The sequence below is a fragment of the Dasypus novemcinctus genome, chromosome 20, assembly GCF_030445035.2.
Source record: "Dasypus novemcinctus isolate mDasNov1 chromosome 20, mDasNov1.1.hap2, whole genome shotgun sequence".
Lineage (NCBI taxonomy): Eukaryota > Metazoa > Chordata > Mammalia > Cingulata > Dasypodidae > Dasypus > Dasypus novemcinctus.
The window spans coordinates 22,827,146-22,842,367 of NC_080692.1; the positions used below are offsets into that span (position 1 = coordinate 22,827,146).

Below are 15,222 nucleotides of genomic sequence, written 5' to 3' on the forward strand. Positions count from 1 at the left end.
TGCAAAAACCAAGGCTTATCTAGAATGTCTGGAGTCTTACCTAAGATGTGGAAGAGATATATGCTAATTGAAGCCTATTGAGAACTGAAACAAAGGGACCATTTGGCCTTTCCTCTCTGTATAAAAGACGTTTGAAAATCTTGTTCGGGGCTCGGGATTCAAACTGAAAGCTCCCGAGTCCGGCCGGCCGTCAATAAACCATTTTTCCTTCTCAAAATCATTCCTGAGTCCTGGCCTCTCTATACTCAAATAATTGAACTTCTCTTAAATTCCACAACAGTGTGAATGTACCATTATTTATTTAGCTTCCCCTGTGGTTGGGCATTTAGGTTGGCTTCTTCTTTTTCTATTATAAACAAAACTAAGATGAGCAGCTCTTCATATTCTTATCCCAGCCCCACCTCCATCCACCTGGTGCCTACCCTGAACTAATTGTCTTTCATTAAAGCGATGCATCTTTTTGTAACCTTCCTAACACCTTACCTTTCAAGATGCCACATGCACAAGCAGAAGGGCTGCCCACCCTTCTGTGTTCCTGCCCTTCATTGCTGCTGATGTGGGCTATGGGTGGGAGGCTCTTTGTCTCTTCAGAGATAACCTAAACTCTCTGATTGTGGGTGTGACAAAAGAGGCTGCAGTCCTGCCCCTTGGTAACAATGGGAAGGACTCCAGTCCCAGGAAACAGTTTAACAATGCAAGGTCTATAACCTTTAAGTATTTAGGGAAAATGCAAACCAAATATGCTAAAAGCTTATCTAGAATGTATAAAGTCCATGCTAAAAGCTTACCTAAGATGTGAAAGATATATATGCTAATTGAAGCCTATTGAGAACTGAAACAAAGGGACCATTTGGCCTTTCCTCTCTGTATAAAAGGGATTAAAAAATCTTGTTCCGGCTCAGGATTGAAACAGAAAGCTCTTGAGTCCCGCCGGCACTCAATAAACCATTTTTCCTTCTCAAAATCATTCCTGAGTCCTGGCTTCTCTATACGCAAATAATTAAACCTCTCTCAAATTCTACAACACTGCCTCCCACAAGGTTGCAATGCCTTTGACCCTAATTGTCAGGAAAGTGGTGTAAGCTTGTGGCATGCAGCAATTGTTAAAATGCATATGGACCAGGTCCCACAGGAAAACTGAATTGGAATCTTTAGTCTGGGACCTGGGCATCTGCATTTTAACGAAGCTACCCAGGTACCTTTTATGAACTTTAACGTTTGTGAACCATGTCCCAGCACTCTGGCAGGGACTAGATGAATGAGAGGGCACCTAATGGCAGGAAAGACATTTACACATGCCGTTCCCTCTGCTTTTCCCAAAGCCACGTGTCCTTATTTCAGTCCTTACGTCTGCCCAGCACTTGTGGACATACGCTGTGTTTGGGGGCTGGGATGGGGTGGGAGGGATGATTGTGGAAGGATCTGACACTAGACTGAGAACTGTAAGCTTTTGGCTTTGGTGAATAAGTGTGTGTTTACAATGATGATTATTAGGGATATGCCCAAAATATATAGTAAGTATGAGATGTGGAGACTGTTGGGGAAATAAAATAAAAAACAAAATCTTCTTCTAACCCAGAAAACCTGAAAACCCAGAAAACCCAGAAAAAGAAAGAAAAAGCATTTTATTTTTGAATAAGCATGAAGCCAGAATGGGAGCCATCACAGGCAAGCTGCAAAAAGATTGTAAAGAAATAAAAATCTCACCCTTCTATATGGCCGAGCAGATACAGCCAATTATATATACACAAGATAAATGGCAACTAGTCCTCGGGTCAGAAGACTTAGCCTCAAGAGCGGAACACAGTTCATCTTAAGTTCACGTGGTCGTTGAGGTGGTCTTTGTATTTGTTCCTTGTCCCTATCCAAATGAATAATAAAACTTGCCTTGTCTTTATGACAGGAAAATAAACTTGGAAATGGGCAGAGAAGGGCTGTAACTTCCTTGATGTTTACATTTCAGAGAGATGCTCCCAGGTTCTTGGGAAAGGTGGTCCTGGGTGTAAAGCTGACACAGGCTTATTTAGCTTTGAAAGGGATTGACATACATCTTAAAGGGGCAGGGAAAGGATTTACAATCACAAGCTTTCTAGAGAATGCTCTAAGAAGCGGGGAGAGGCGCTTCCCTTTTGTCCCAGGGAAAATTAATGTATATGTATTTTTTCTCCTTTCAATTTACTTTTACCTACACAAGGCAGAGGAGTTGCTGAAAGCTGAGGCCTGGTAACGCTCAGTGGAGGGAGGTGTGCAAAAGACAGCAGAGAACAGAGACCAGTGGAGCAAGGCTGTGCCCTGAGTCTCGGCCCTGGGGGCCGCCTCCAGGCAGTGAGGACTCAGGCACCAGCAGGAAAGTCTTCTCAAGTTTGCTGGCCAGACATTGCCCACGTACGGTGTCAAGGTCCCGGAGCTTGATAAAAAAAGACCTCTAGGACATGGTCCTTACTCTCAAAAAGCAAACAGCACAGAAACGTCCAATTCTATGGAGTACCTTCTTATCCGATTTAGCCCCATGACCAGACCTCACATACCTGGGCAGAGAGACTCCCAGGTGATTTTGCCAGAAAAGGTGTTCGTTAAAACAAAACAACCTAGAAGGAGGAAAGGTGGCAGCCTGGCTGTCTCCAGGGGCGACCATTAGCCTGATTTCTGAGGCAGAGGAAGGCGACTGCCTTGGCACAGTCCCCACACCTGACGTTGCTCCTGGAGAAGCCACACAGCTTGTGGCAGCTTTTCCAGACGGAGAACATCTGGCTCCAGGCAGGGAGGGTGTTGTCGGTGCAGCCGGGGTGGAGACGAAGCCCGGCTGATTCTGACCCTCAGGCTGCCTGGGCGGTGACATACCCAGGTCTCCAGGGAGTTGGGAGCACCGGGGGTGCAGAAGATGATGCTGCGGAGAAAGTTCCCCAAAGCCCTCTGCATTGGGCTGACTCTGGTTGTGGCCGCCAATGTCCTCCTGGTATTTTTTCCTGAGGGGACTTTTCAAAACTTGATCCTGGGTCAGCTCCATAAGAAGACCTCGCTGCCCGAGTCTGATGGGGGAGTGATCAAGAGAATCTCTGACTTGGAGATGAATTTGCAGCTTCTGAGTAAGTTGATAATGTGGACAGGGTGGTGGTGGTGGTGGTGGTGGGGCAGGTGGGCAACACACCAGGAATTAGGAAAAAGGGGCTTGGAGGGAAAAATAGGTGAGGGCCACATCATCACCTCTCAGTTTAAGTATCTGTATTGCATTCTGTGCCTCCAAATGAGAATTAGGTGGGTCGAAAGAGGGTAGTCAGGGGGTTCAGAGGAAACATTTTGGGGAGCGGGAACAGGAGTGTCTATGGGAAAGGATGTGTGTGTGTGTTTGGGGGTGCACATGTGTGCAGGCACAGGCTCAGAACAGGAATGGCTAGGAGGCTCGGGAATATGTAGGCACAGCCCTGTCCTTAGGTGTGTGGCACGGCTTTAACTGGAGGTGGGAAATCTCCGGGGCAAAAGGCCTCACTGCATTTTGCTGTGAGCTCATTCATGAACTAATGGGTGCGTTGGTGGAGGACCTAAGATGGAACCCCGATATGGCCGTAGTGGGCGTGCGACTTCCAGCAAGAGAAGCTCTCAGCCTCAGGTTCCTCATCTGTAAATGCAGACGATGATAAGGATGAGAATGATGATGACCCTGACACCTCCCTGGCCTCACAGGGTCGGGAGATCCAGTGCAGAAAGTCATCTGTAAACTGCTAGGTGCTAAAATTTTAACCTCTTCATTTAAAGTTCAGGGTAAGATTCAATGACCTCTGGGGTGTATTTCTCCTTCTCCTCTCCATGGTAATTCCCTGGAATTTTATATGTCCCAGCACCTGATTTCAGCGAAAGGAAGCGAGAAGTTTTCCCTTGCTGCCCAAGCAACAGGGATCGAATGTCTGAGTTCCTCACGGGAGGTGTTGGATGTGTGGGCATGGAAGTGACTCTGTGTATGTCAGAGCGTGGGTGTGTATGGGGGTGGGGGAAGCATCTTTTGAAATGAAAACTGAAGCATTATTTCAAGGTGGAGAGATGGCTGAAAGGAAAGAGGAAGAGAAAGAGAAGAAGAGGAAACCAGGGGAAGGGAAAGAGAATCTGGGAGACAAGCAAGGAGGAAAGATAGGACAAAAAAGGAGAAGGAAGTGAGAGCCTGGGAGAAAGAATGAAAGAGATTATTTGGCGACAAGAGGAGAAAGGGAATATGGGCTGGAAGGGAGAAGATGAAAGGAGGGAGGAGGGAGGAAGCTAAGGCACCCAAAGCACCCTCTCCACCCGCCTGGTGAGACGCACTATGATTTGTTTCAGGGAGGCAAGTTCCACAAGGACCAGTTCCATGAGTGCCTTACCCCTCACTCTCCTCCCCTTCCCTACCACGTAGAAACTAAGTGGATGAATAAATGAATTAGTGCGTGTTATGAAGGAGAGGACGAAGGATTGGCGGAGCCGGGAGAAGACAGAGGGATACAGGGCAAGGCAGTGGGTGAAGGTGAAAACGGTCAGTCCCCGAAGCCCTGGCTTTGACATCAACAGTGCAACGATGTGCGCCCCAGAGGAGGATGTCTGTGCCTAGGCCAACGATCCCAGAGCCGGGTCCCTTCTTGGCAGAGCCCCCAGACCACACCAGGACGCTCAGATCCAACTCCAGAGGCCTGTCATACGCTCAGCCTCCCTGCAAGGAGGCGTCTGGAGCCATCCTGTTTACTTCCCTTCCCTTCTTTCCATCGGCCAGTTCCTCCTCTTATTATTATTCTCAGGGCTCCCCACATTTTATTCACTCTAAAATGATTGGGGACTAGCTATAGCCTGAGACGAAGCTCAGAAAATTTTCTGGACCCTATTTCCAGGCCACAAAAGCCAATGTTTTTCTCCGCCCACCCCTGCAGGGCTTCCTGAAATTGAAAGCCAGTCATCCTGATGGCTCAAGGCCTCGGGGGTTCCGGGAGGATTGAAGAAAGCACTTAGTCAATAAGGAAGCCAAAGCAAACTCTCCTGATAATTATCTCCCTACTGAGTGGGGGTCCACCTGGCTAGCTTTATGGCACACTGTGGATTTTGTTGTCTGCAGAGTTGCTCCCTCCTGTGCAGTCCTTATCACACCCTCACAACCGGGCAGCATGCTCATTCACTTTCTCTTCATAATTTTTTCTGTTTTTCCAATTCTTCTCTTGCCAGTATCTGCAACTCCCTTGCATAACTGTTGTTGCACCCTCCTGGGAACCCCCTAGCATTATATGAAATCAGCTGCCCACCCTTTTCCTGCCTTCACCCCAGTGCTGAGCACTGCCAGAGAAACATCTGCCACTGTGCAGACTGGTGCCACTCAAAATCACATCCACCTGCCCCCACAGGCCCCCACCCAGCCCCACAATGCTTCTGTGTTTCACATTTCTCATCATAGTTGTTTTAAAAATTTCCCACTCTTCTCAATACCTTTCTTCACTTCTCTTCTTACCCCCAGCATAGGACTTTGCCTCCCCTATTCCAGAGACAACAGAATAATGGCCAACTTCCATTGAGTGCAGAGCCCTGTCCTAAATACTTTATAGGTATTATAACAGTGACAGTTTGAAGCTGGGTGGATCCCAGAAGATCATATTCCTATTCCTGGGGGTGTAAATCCTATTATACATGGAACCGTTTGATTGGATTCAATTAAGGGACCTTCCTTTTGATTAGATTGCTTCAGTAGGACATGATCCAGGGTGGATCTTAATCCTTTTACTTGAGTCCTTTATACATGGGAGACACCTGCAGAGATACACAGAAAAAAAGCTTCAGAAACAGAAACCAAAAGAGGCTGAGAGAGAAGTCCTAGAGGCTGAAGACTGGAATCTGTGGAGCACAGAGGTACACAAGGAGGCCAGAGAGGCTGAAAGAGACGTGGTCCGGAGGAGAGGGGAGAGAAGAGCCACATGCCTGATGCCCACGGCTGAGCTCAGGGAGAAAGTAAGCGTGGAGGAGAAGGCAGAGACCACCAGAGCCAGCATGATGTCCTGCCATGTGCCCGATCACCCATGGCTGAGCTTGACAGAAACCATCTTTAGATGACAATGCCATGAGTCTGATTGCCCACAGCTGCAGCTTGGTGAGAGAGCATCTCTTGATGATCCCTTGATTTGGATTTTCACAGCCTCAGAACTCTAAGTTTTTAACCTGCTAAATACCCATTGTATTCTGGTATATGGCATTGGCAGACTTCAGCAAATTAAAACAATAACCCATTTAGTTACCACACAGCATCTCTTGATGATCCCTTGATCTGTATTTTCACAGCCTCAGAACTCTTGACCTAATAAATACCCATTGTATTCTGGTATACTGCATTGGCAGACTTCAGCAAATTAAAACAATAACCCATTTAGTTATCACAGAAACCCTCCGATGTCCTCAAGAAATCTAAGGCACAGAGAAGAAAAACTGTGCTCAAGGTCACACACAGCCCAGTCATTAAGGAATATGGGGACCTTGGAAAATAGTGAAGTGGCAGGTGTATCTAATAGCCAGTTGATATAATGATATTGAGGATTATACTGCTGCTAATAATAATAATAACCAATATTAAGTACTTATAAAAGTTCCAGGCATAGTTCTAAATGCTTTACCTGTTTGAACTTTTTTGATTCTCCTGATAAATCTATGAGGCAAGTGCTATTACTGTCCCCATCTTACAGATGGGGAAACTGAGAGGTTAAGACAGTTTCCTAAGGTCATTCATCTGGTAAGTAACAGACACAAAATCCAAACTCAGGCAGCCTGACTCTAGAAGCAGATTGTGGGATCAATCCTCCTCCTCCTTGTCCTCAGCCTCCAGGTGAGAGGCAGAAGCTTGGGGGGAGATAAGAGGACCTGGGAGAAGAGTTTGAATCTTAGAATGTGGAGAGAATAGCATTTCAAGGAAAGCAGGATGGAAAGCAATGCCCAGGTAACTCAGGGCTGGCTGAAATGATTTCTTTTCCCCCTTTGTTTGCAGAAGACTCTATAAAATTGGCTAAGAAAGACCAAGAAAAGGTTGAGAACCCACCAGCCAAAGAGAGTAAGAAGCAGCAGCACCAACCCCACAAGAAACTCTTTCCAGACTCACCTCTTTTCCAGCAGTGGGGGGAGGATCTTTCTGAAGCCCATCAGAAAAAGGCCGAGGACCTCTTCCAGAAATTCGGTTACAACCTTTACCTCAGTGACCAGTTACCTCTCAATCGCACCATCCCGGACACTCGAGATTCCAGGTGGGACAGGCCAGGGTTGGGCTTCACACCCCACAGTGACCTCAGTTTGATTTTGGGATGAACTTTGAGAGTAGTGAAAGTTTAGGGTTAAAAAGAGGGTGAGGGAAGGGAGAAATTGATGGGAAAGGAGTTCAGCACATAGAAAGTTCTGGCAGGAAGGCTGACCTGTTAGCTTGTTTCTAGCTATTTTATAATGGTAGCTCAGAGAAGGTAATTGATCCAAATATTTACAGCCCTTCAGACATGAGCAGAGATGTCAGAGAAACAGAGATCCTTGGGAATTCTGATCTCATTAGGTCTAACTTATAATTTTAGATGAGGAAACCGAGGCCGAGAAGGAAAGGACCCGTGCAAGTCACATCAAAGTTAGCAGCTTTATTTCTTTCCTTGTTTTCATTCCATTCTCTACTCAGAGATCTCTTTGTTATTTATTTATTTATTTTTTAAAAGATTTATTTAATTCTCTCCCCTTCCCCCGCCCCCACCCCGGTTATCTGTTCTGTGTCTATTTGCTGCATCTTCTTTGTCCGCTTCTGTTGTTGTCAGTGGCACGGGAATCTGTGTTTCTTTTTGTTGTGTCATCTTGTTGTGTCGGCTCTCTGTGTACATGGCACCATTCCTGGGCAGGCTGAACTCTGTTTCGTGCTGGGTGGCTCTCCTTATAGGGCGCACTCCTTGTGCGTTGGGCTCCCCTACGTGGGGGACACCCCTGTGTGGCAGGGCACTCCTTGCGCACATCAGCACTGCGCATGGGCCAGCTCCACATGGGTCAAGGAGGCCCGGGGTTTGAACCGTGGACCTGCCGTGTGGTAGACGGAAGCCCTAACCACCGGGCCAAGTCCACCGCCTGCCTCTTTTTGTTATTGAAATTAACAAGCCCTTCTGTTCTCCCCTTCCATTGTCTTCTCCCTTCTTCCTCCTTTATATATGTTTTTTTTAAAAGATTTATTTATTTATTTCTCTCCCCCCCCCACCCCAGTTGTCTGTTCTCTGTGTCTATTTGCTGTGTCTTCTTTGTCCGCTTCTGTTGTTGTCAGCGGCACAGGAATCTGTGTTTCTTTTTGTTGCGTCATCTTGTGTCAGTTCTCCGTGTGTGCTGCACCATTCGCGCTGGGCGGCTCTCCTTACGGGGTGCACTCCTTGTGCGTGGGGCTCCCCTACCTGGGGACACCCCTGCGTGGTAGGGCACTCCTTGTGCGCATCAGCACTGTGCATGGGCCAGCTCCACACGGGTCAAGGAGGCCTGGGGTTTGAACCGCGGACCTCCCATGTGGTAGATGGACCCCCTAACCACTGGGCCAAGTCCGCTGCCTATATGTATTTTCAAATAAGAGCTTTATTGAGATAGAATCTACATACCATACAATTCACCTATTTAAAGTATACAATTCGATGGCGTTTTGTATATTCACAGATTTGTGCAATCATCACAGCAATCAATTTAGGACATTTTCATCACCTGAAAAAGAAACCCTGTACCCATTAGCATTCACTTCTTACTCCCCCACAATGCAACTCCCTCTCTCTTCCTCCACCCCCAGCCCTAGACAACCACTAATCTATTTTTTGTCCTTATAGATTTGACTATTTTGGACTTTTCCTATAAATGTGGATCATGTAGTATGCAGTTATGTGTATGAGTGTGTGTGACCAGTTTCTTTTAGTTAGCATGTTTTCAAGGTTCATCCATGCTATCAGTACCTCGTTCCTTTTTATGTGTGAATAACAATCCACTGTATGACTATACCACATTTTGTTTATTCATTCCCCAGCTATTCAGGATGTTTTCACTTTTTGGCTCTTTTAAATAATGCTGCTATGAACATTCATGTGTGGAAATAAAGTAAAGAAAGTTCAAAACAAGAACAAAGGCTATTTATTCAGAACTTGCTACAGCAAGCTACTATTACCTATGTTTGACAGAGATTTGAAGGCAAATAGAGAAGTGGGAAAGCTTTATTGTGAGGAAAAAAGGGAAGACTTCACGTGTGCCCTGGTTAGAGGCTATTGGCCTGGGGAAGTTGGAGGTGGACAAAGCGGGGAGTGGGGGAAGGGAGAAATAAATAAAAAAAAATAGACTACAATCTAAAGGTTTTGTCAGGCAAAACACCCAGGTAATCAGCCTGATGCACTCCAAGACCAATTTTGAGGCATCAGGATTTCAGAGAGAAAAAGAGTCTTTGTTGAATTGCACAAGCAAAAATGATAGGAGAAACGCTCAGATCTATTCTCCTCAAATTGGAGTAACTTTGGGTGTTTATGAAATTCAAACAAAGGAAAGTGAAGACAGTGATATTGGGATATTAGGAGACATGGACTGGTTTAATTCTGTCAGCATGGGCTCTAGAGACTGGGGTGGACATCAGTTACAGGTTACAATCTGGGTCATAAATTGCTTTATTAACATCCATTAGGAACTGACAAAGTCCACCTACAGAATGAAGTTGTAAATAAATTGGACTAAGTTTGGTCAGGGTAATACATAAAGCTGTAAATAGTTCAATCCACAAAAGATAATGCTGAACTAAACAAGTCACCTAATTAACATGACTAAGCTAATCAAAGCAGGTAGTCAAGAGGCAGTTAAGGATTGACAAAATCCATACATGGTAAGATAAGGGAATCTAAGCAGGGGCTAGTTATGAGTTAAAAATTAGCACTATAAAACATAGTATTAGAATTAAAGGAATAAGTTTCAGATATTTGTCTTTTGCTACTTTAACGTTAACATACATCAAAGCCATGATTACAGTGAGTGAGCATTCTACATATTACTAAAAGTAAAGAAAACATCTATATAATAACTCAGTAATTCTAGTTATTTGTTCATTCTTCATACTCAGTTTCAAATGTGCCTGTGTGAGGGCCCTTTCTCCAACATATTGGGCAGAACTAAATAAAAAAAATTTACGTACACTTTTGGTTGTACACAGGGACTGTAGTGAAATGGGTGTCAGAAGAGCAAGAGTCTGCCCTTGGAGGTAAATGTCTGAAATTCAGTCTTGAAGGGTGTGACGGGTCAACTGATTGAGCAAACCGTGACCTGGGCAGAGTGGGCAGGCAGGTAGGACGAGGACTCTGCTGTTTGGAAGACAATAAGTGAAGCGGGCGAATCACCCTGTGTGGAATGGACCAGAGTGGGTGGGGAGGGCTGGCCCAGAGCTGAGAAAGGCAAGGCCAGAAAGGTAAGTGGTAGCAGCTAGCCACCCCACCCTTACCCCTCAGGGACGTGGCAGCCCTCCCAGTCGGGACTGCCGCTCCCTCCTCTGGCAGCATTTCTGGAGCCAGGCTGTTTTGTTTTTTCAGCCACATCCTGCTGGTTCCCATGCACAAAAGGAACGGGACTTGGACAAGTTAGTGGTTTTTATACCTGAATGATTTCTTCAAAGTCCAGAGCTGCTCCGGTGACTGTGGAGCTGGGTCCTTTCGCCTTCCTCATAGCAGTTCCTGTAAGGGCTCCAGATCACAGTTTGAAATTCAGTTTAGATGAATTAGTTCCTGGGGTCTTTTGGAGGTCTCCATTCCAATTCATTAGAGACCCTTAAGTGCCATGTACCTCGTAGGCATTTGTGGTGCCTAGAGAAATTTCTACTTCTACTGTGGCTACGTGGCCATGCCTCTAAGTCAACTGAAGAAAGAGTGGTTGGGGTGTGGACAAAGAGTCCCCCCAGCAGCTGAGATTTCCTATACTTACATTGGATTATAATATGACATTGATGGGGCAGATCAAGAGGGAACCCAGTATGCTTTCCATGCCTGTTTTCCAAGATACCAGTCATGCTTTCTTTTCACAATTTGCGTGAGTGAGAGTGATATGGGCTATGGATGGGGGCTGTGAGTCTCTTCATGAATAACCTGGGCTGTGAGCGTCAAATAATAAAAAACTGCAGCCCTGCCCTTCGTAACCATGCCAACCACTCCCGTCCTGGAAAGCCAGTTAAGTGATATAGCTCCATAGACTTTGAATATTCAGGAAGGATGCAAACTAAATATGTCATTCAAGCCTACCTGGAATGTGGGAAATAAGTGTTAACTCAAGCTTATCTAGCACTCAAACAAAGCACCATTTGACTCTTCACTCCTACATCCTCTGTATATAAAGAACCCTAAAATCTTCTCTGGGACTTGGGTTTTTGAACAGATAAGTTCCCGAGCCCAGCCAGTTGTAAATAAATTGTTTCCTTCTCCAAATTATTACTGAGTCCTGGCCTTCCATATACGATTATTAAGTCTCTCTGTTTCCACAACAAGAGTACAGTGAAGAAGAGAGGACGTGCTGGGGACAGGTGGGGCTCAGGCCCGGACGTTGCTCTTCGCACTGTAGGCAGAGAAAGAGAGGGTGGCTGTGCCCACCTGGACTGCCAGCACCTCTGTGGAGACCCTCGACCCATTCTAGGCACCCAGCTGCTGGACATCGATGGTGACCAGGGGGCCTCCTGCCGACATCGCTGCTTTTCTGGCCTTCCTCAGGCAGCTATGGGGTTCCTCACAGATTACTCAGCTTCGTAGGTACCCAGGGGGCGGGATTTTGCTCCTCATGCCAGGACAAGTGGCAGCGTCCCAGGTCTTGGCCCTGGGTGACTGGAAAGTGCTTTCCCCTAACACTAGCATAAATTGGTTTGTTTTATGGGCCATTATTACAAATCAGGAAGAATTCCACAACAAAAACCATTTCTGTGGAAATGACAGCATCTGAGGTGGTGTAAGAGGAAGGGGTTGTAGCACGGACCTCTCTGGTCTCCACAGAGCAGCCCGAGAAGCCAACCAGCAGGGGCAGGGCCAAGGCCAGTACTGCCGCCATCTTCCCTCCACAGCTGTTGAAGGGGAAAAGATGGCGATTCATATAACTAGCAGCCCTGCTGAGGGCAGCGCGGCCCCCGAGGGCCCCCGCCCCGCCCCTCGTTCCCCCTGAGGACGGGGGGTGGGGGTGGGGACCTCTCTTCTGCGTTGCCCACCGTAGTGTCCGCCCCGCGCGCCCACCACCCGACCACCACCACAGGACCCTGGGCCAGCTCCTGGGCCCCTGGGCCTTTACCACCGCCAGTTCCCAGCGCTCAGGTCGTTGGGCACCAAGGCCCGCCTGGGCACAGTGTGCGGACACAGGAGCGCACACATCATGGCCTAAATAACTTTTTACTTAAGGTGATGTGTAACCTGTTTCGTTAATCCTAATAAAACAAGAAGTGTTAGCTGTGGCACAGACACCATTGTGACTGACTAGCCAACAGGAAATCTAGAGCAGTGCAGTTGTCCGTCACTCTCTTGCCAGGAGTTGAGCACAATCCGTGTTCCTTCTAGGGCAGAGGTGGCAACATTAATAACTTCTGCCAGAGTTAGTGATAGATTTCTTACAGTTTTTTCTATTTGGGTGATTCCCACACATGGGAACGCTGCTCTGATTATTCTCACAAACAATGTCAGTAATTCCCCCCGGCAGTGTACCTGAATAATCTAGAGTGGCCTCATTTTGGAGCTCACGTCAGAGTCGGAATTTCTACTCTTGATTGGTCCATATAGTCTCTGTTTACAGACATGTCTCAGGGTATTATTCCTAAAGTGCATGAGGTGTTAGTTTGAGGAAGCAGGACCGGTCATCCTGGTTACAAAGGAAGTAGTATCCAATAGAGGCACATGAAGATCCACACAGAAAAGTTGTTCTTGACTGAGATGGGAACTAAGGCCTTAAGTTAACTGGGTTATATATGTGAATTTCTATTAGTCTTTTCCAGGAGCCAAATACTTGGCTCATTGCCCTATGAGGTTGTTAAATTCAAATTTAGCTTGATCTAGGGTCTGAACAATATGTTCTTTTTTTTTTCCTGGGAGAAAGGGGCACTAGTGCAGACACAAGTTGAATGTTTAATGTCAGATGTCCATGTAGGTGTAAGTGGAAATGCCATTGGCTATAATGCCCTATGATCTTATTGGATGAAACTGGAATTGCCCACAGCAATTAACCATTTTTGATTCACAGACCCATTTGCCAGTCATGTGAAAAAGGCATGAACCCCTTACTAAGTCCACACTATACTGTGTATTATTATTTAATGAACATATCACACCCGCAATATGTCCCCATAAGAATAATGTTGTTTTTGTTTTTGTATTTCAATGCAAGCTCACGGATCTCTGGTTAAGAACCCCTGGGCCAGAGGTGTTTTTTTCCTTTTTTTCCTAATCATTGGCACCTGGTGATGGATAGCATATCCAACTGTCCATAAGTCTGAGGGCAGTAGCAACTGTTTGAGCTAATCTAAGGATGGTGTTAGAATGAGTATGTTCTGATCTAACAATTACAATAAGAGGTGAAGAAAAGAAAAAAGGGCCATTATGTGTGTGTGACAATAAGGGATCTATAAAAAAGAGAAGAAAAATGATTATTAATTAGCAGATAATAAACAAAATGAATTAAATAGGGATATTGTTCTAATTTCTTGGGCCAAAGCTGTCCACTATTCATTGTCATCTGCTTGTTCTGATGGTCTTAGGTCAGCTCTCTGCTTCTGAAGAATGTCTGTTTCAGGGGGATATCTCTGAATCCTCAGATTGAGGTTCCCTACTGGAGTAGCCTTCCAATTGTGTGCAATTCTGAATTGCTTCTTTGGTTGTGAAACATGAATTCAAGGAATGACTTCCCAGACTAACTAATAAGGTCCCTGTTTTAGTTTGCTAGGCTGCTAAAAGCAGAGACCATAAAATGAGTGGGCTTTAACAATAGGAATTTATTAGCTTATAATCTTACAGTTTTTAGAGGAGAAGAAGTCTAAAATCAAGGTATCATCAAGATGATGCTTTCTTCCTGAAGACCAGCTACCTGTGATCCTTAGGTCCTCTGCCACATGGCAAGGCATGTGGTGATTTCTGCTGGTCTCTCCCTTCTCTTCCAGGTTTTGTTGCTTTGAGCTTCTTGCTTAGGTGGCTTTCTCTCTCTCTTTATATATTCCTCTCATTTACGAAGAACTCCAGTAAGAGGATTAAGACCCACTCTGGGCCATGCCTTAACTGAAGTAACCTCATCAAAAAGCTCTTACTTACAATGGGCTACATGCACAAGAATGGATTAAATTTAAGTACACGCTTTTCTAGGGTACATACAGTTCCAAACCACCACAGTCCCTTCCAGCAAGGTACTCAAGAGCAATTTTTCTCTGATGTCTCTTCCAATAAGTGCAAGCTCCTGGCTGAAGATCATGCAGAGGCTTTCTAAGAAAATGTTGTAGTAACGTAGCCTTAACCTGTTGGTGATAGGACTGAGTATAGTACATGAATCCTTTGCAATATTTTGCCATATAGACAAAGTCTAGTATCAGAAGTGAAATCCCTAAATACATGGGCCTTCCAGTTACCAATTCATAGGGGAATAACTGCTGTATCCCTGAGGAAGTAGACCATATGGCCACGAGCTAGTGGGAGTACCGTCAGCCAAGGGGGTTCCAGGGTTTCTAAAGTCTTGCTAATTTTAGTTTAAGGATGTCACTGGCTCTTTCAACCTTTCCAGAAGATTATGGATGATAAAGAAAGCACAGTTTTTGAGTAAGAGGTCACAGCTTACAGCATTGTTTTCTAATAGCTTTTGTAAAGTGTGTGTCTCAATCACTTGATGTAAAAGTTGAAATGCACCCAGGCTGGAAACACAAAATCCAGCAGCTGTTTAGTGATGGTGAGGGCTTAGCTTTTCAGCAAAGAAATGCTTCAACCCATCGAAAACAGACATCCAATAACTAAAACATATTTAAATCCCATGGAGGATAGAAGCTGGATAAAATCCATCTGAAGGTATTCAAAGGGCCCTTTGGTTCCTGAAGGCATTGGTTCCTGCTCATGTTTCACCCACCTTTACAGTTTTTCTGGGAATCTGTTGTCCACAAGTGACACCTGACTTGAAAATAACCTCAGCTGTCTTTTTAAAGTTTCCCCACCAATGCCAAATTAATATAGTAACCAATTTTTTAAATTCCATGATGAGTAAATTCATGGGGAAATTTAGTTAATATCC

At 45.5% G+C, this 15,222-nt stretch overlaps 1 protein-coding gene across 4 annotated transcripts in view; it reads left to right on the plus strand.

Annotated features, from left to right (window-relative positions):
* The first annotated feature begins 2,026 nt into the window (after window positions 1-2,026).
* The window catches only part of GALNT8 (polypeptide N-acetylgalactosaminyltransferase 8), a 59,707-nt gene continuing 46,511 nt past the window's right edge, over window positions 2,027-15,222 (plus strand). The window contains exons 1-2 of one of the 4 annotated variants that reach the window (XM_058282618.2): window positions 2,027-3,086; window positions 6,974-7,226. In XM_058282618.2, coding sequence (XP_058138601.1) covers window positions 2,882-3,086; window positions 6,974-7,226 — 458 coding nt within the window. In that variant the 5' untranslated portion in view covers window positions 2,027-2,881. The remainder of the gene's footprint in view (window positions 3,087-6,973; window positions 7,227-15,222) is intronic. The other 3 variants (XM_004459024.4, XM_004459023.4, XM_058282619.2) reach the window with 3 other exon arrangements.